General features: G+C 29.4%; 1 protein-coding gene across 1 annotated transcript in view; it reads right to left on the reverse strand.

Moving 5' to 3' along the window:
* The window catches only part of LOC106473080 (conserved oligomeric Golgi complex subunit 1-like), a 17,485-nt gene that overhangs the window by 11,113 nt on the left and 2,785 nt on the right, over positions 1-3,587 (reverse strand). Inside the window, exons 3-5 of the mRNA XM_013933757.2 lie at positions 3,177-3,312; positions 2,439-2,503; positions 613-706 (exon numbers count right to left, since the gene is read on the reverse strand). Coding sequence (XP_013789211.2) covers positions 613-706; positions 2,439-2,503; positions 3,177-3,312 — 295 coding nt within the window. The remainder of the gene's footprint in view (positions 1-612; positions 707-2,438; positions 2,504-3,176; positions 3,313-3,587) is intronic.

Below are 3,587 nucleotides of genomic sequence, written 5' to 3' on the forward strand. Positions count from 1 at the left end.
ACCAACCATATGAATCTTCAACATGTACATTTACCATAACAAAACATTATCAACTGAAGTACTGAGACACCAACCATATGAAACTTCAACATGTACATTTACCATAACAAAACATTATCAACTGAAGTACTGAGACACTAACCATATCAATCTTCAACATGTACATTTACCATAACAAAACATTATTAACTGAAGTACTGAGACACCAACCATATGAAACTTCAACACATTAAAAGACAATCTATAGCCAACAGTAATATGCCTGCAGGACTTTGCTAATTAAGAGTTAAAAAATTTTGTAATAAGAGTATTCTGGTAATTGAAACATTTAAAAATCTTGGTGTTTACAATAAAAACTGTGTGTTTGTTACAAAGTATTAATAAACACATTTACAAAAAATATAGTAATTCACTAAGTAACACTAAAAATGTGTCGTAAGACTTTACTAGCATGAAACCTTGCTGTAACCTAACTTAAAAATGCTGTTAGTTTCAAGTTCTAATCTCTTTTAGTGTTTAAGCAGCCAATATAACATAAGTGGATTTTACTTTTGTCAGAAAAGTTGTCAAAGGATTAAAACAATAGGTTGATGAAATTACTGAGGAACTCACCAAAATGGAGCTCAAGATGGTAACAGGGGAAACTCCATAAAGTTGAGTTTCTAGTTCTCCACACAACTTCTTAACAAAGTTTCTAGCCCAAATACTGTAGTGTGATAAAATACATTAAATGTTATCACATTTATCTATGATATCTTTAAAACATACCAACAAAACAGACATGTTAACAAGAAAAACTAACACATCAACACAAAACTGATATATTAACACAGAAAACTAACAATTCAACACACAAAACTAACAAGTCAAAACAAAACTAACATATTAACACACAAAAACTGACATGTTAACACACAAAACCAAGTCCAAACACAAAACAGACGTATTAACACAGAAAACTAACAGGTTAAACACAAGACTAACATATTAACACACAAAAACTGACATGTTAACACACAAAAATTGACATGTTAACACAGAAAACCAAGTCCAAACACAAAACAGACATATTAACACAGAAAACTAACTGGTTAAACACAAGACTAACATGTTAACTGACATGTTAACACAGAAAACCAACAAGTCAAAACACAAAACAGACATGTTAATACACAAAACTAACAATTCAACACAAGACTGGCATATTAACACAGAAAACTAATAGTCAAAACTGACATGTTAACACAAAACTAACAAGTCAAACAAAAATGACATCTTAAGACAGAAAACTAACAAGTCAACACACAAAACTGACATTGTTAATACAGAAAACTAACAAGTTAACATGGAAAACTAATAAGTCAAAACACAAAACTGACATGTTAACACCGAAAACTAACAAGTCAAAACACAAAACTAACATGTTAGCACAGAAAACTAACAAGTCAAAACACAAAACTGACATGTTAACACAGAAGACTAACAAGCCAACACACAACTTACATGTTAACACACATTTTAATGTAAACTTCTATGTATTAACTATCTTTTGCTACTTTTTGTCATGAATATACAAAATGAAGATACTTACCATATTACACAAAACATTCTTACAAAAAGTATTAAAGCTACAGTAGAATGTCAGCCACAAGCTGAAACAGCCGAACCAGTGACTGCTCCGTATTTATCTATTAAATTAGCTTTTCTTGCCGTTTATGACCTAATATTGTGCAATAAGTGTTAATTTGCTTTAAAGTAGATATTTTTGTTTGAATAGTTCCAAATCTCTTGTTAGTTAGACTTTTCAGTTGCTCACTGCATCAACAAAACTGAAAAATTATAATTTGGTGTCAATTTTTTATTCTTCTGTGTATACTTAAATCTAAATTATGCTGAAAATGTGTAACAATTTAAGCTTTTTTACCTACATCACATATTGTTTGGTTGTACAAGCACTTCAGGTGTTACTTAGTTCCAAAAGACTTTGGACATCGTTATAAATAAGGTAGACACATAATTTTGTTCAGAATATTTATTATATCTACATGAATATAATCTAATGTTATGTTTATTATTTTGTTATAATGATTATTCTGTATTGTTTGCTTAGTATATATATATATTGAGGACTAACTTAATCCTCCTCGACTGGCCGAACCTCACGAGATATTACTGGATTTACAGCTTTAAATATTGTTAACAGCAAGGATATCCAACTGATGTAATAAAACATTCTAATCATTACAAGTAATATACCTTAAACATTATATTTAATTAATTATGTTCATTACTAAGTATATATATATTTTTAGTTTTGCCGTGTGATGGTAGATTACTTTGATCAAAATTTAATATTAATGATTTTTTCAAGAAACATATAATACTGTAACCCTAAACAATTTTTTGGAGAACATTTCTTTCCACAAAAAATCACATACCCAAATAAAGATGCACTTTGGGTTAATAATTTTGACTTCACTCTTTCCCAGTCAGTTTCTTCCACCTGTTAGAACATAAACCAAATAATCTAGTATCAATACAACTTGTCAAGGTAAGTTCTAAGTGAACAATACACTTGCTTCAAGATTTAAGATCAATAGCAAAGCTGAGTGATTAGTGGAATTTGCTAATTGATTAATTGCTGAACTCATTAATTGATTACATTCAATTAATCAATTATTCTCACATGAGATATGAAATAACAAAAAAATGGTATTAATTTAAAACAATAATTTTGATTAGCTGATTACTTTTGTGATTTATAACACTAACTGAGTAAATTGAATACCCCTTTTACTAATTGAAAATAATAATGAAAAATTATTATGGAAATATTTCAGTTGGAATAATCAAGAACAGTAATAATTAGAAACACTTATTTTAATTAAACAATGCTTAATCCATTAATCAATGCTTATAGATAAATGATTGTTGAGGTAACTGCCCAACTCTAAACAATACCTTTCTAAAGTATGTCACATTTTATAACCCCCCCCCCAAAAAAAATCCACAGACAAATGCAAAGCCATAAGACTGTAATTCACATGAAATGCTTGAAAATATCACTTTTTTGTGGTTGTGAATGAACCTTTATTTGGCCACTGGGAGTTTGTGTAACTGTATTAAATAACACTTAAAGTTTATCCTCTCTAAGCCAGTTGTTTCTAGCATGATACCTTTTTTGTGTCAGTGGTATTTTGTGTAACTCTTAAGAACTGATGACTCTCATCATTGTCTGATCCAACAAAACACTGTTGCAAATGTGGACAAAGTTCTGCCATGCCAGTCGTCAGTCGTCCTAAGAATACTGGCCTGGAAGAAACACCTTCATAAGCATCACAGTTTCATTTATGAAAGTGCTATACCAAGATTAAAATTAAAAAAAAAACCTAATGCCCAGTTCTTTAGCTATGTTTAATAACAACATTTGATACTTTTGCTATGTAAATTAATCTTTTAAACAAGTATAATTATTCTAATCCATGACTAAATGATTATGTTATACTATACAGAAGCATTTAGGCATGGATTAGGATAATATATATATATATATATATACACACACACACACACACAGACACATACAA

Source organism: Limulus polyphemus, unplaced genomic scaffold, assembly GCF_000517525.1.
Source record: "Limulus polyphemus unplaced genomic scaffold, Limulus_polyphemus-2.1.2 Scaffold5865, whole genome shotgun sequence".
Taxonomy (NCBI): domain Eukaryota; kingdom Metazoa; phylum Arthropoda; class Merostomata; order Xiphosura; family Limulidae; genus Limulus; species Limulus polyphemus.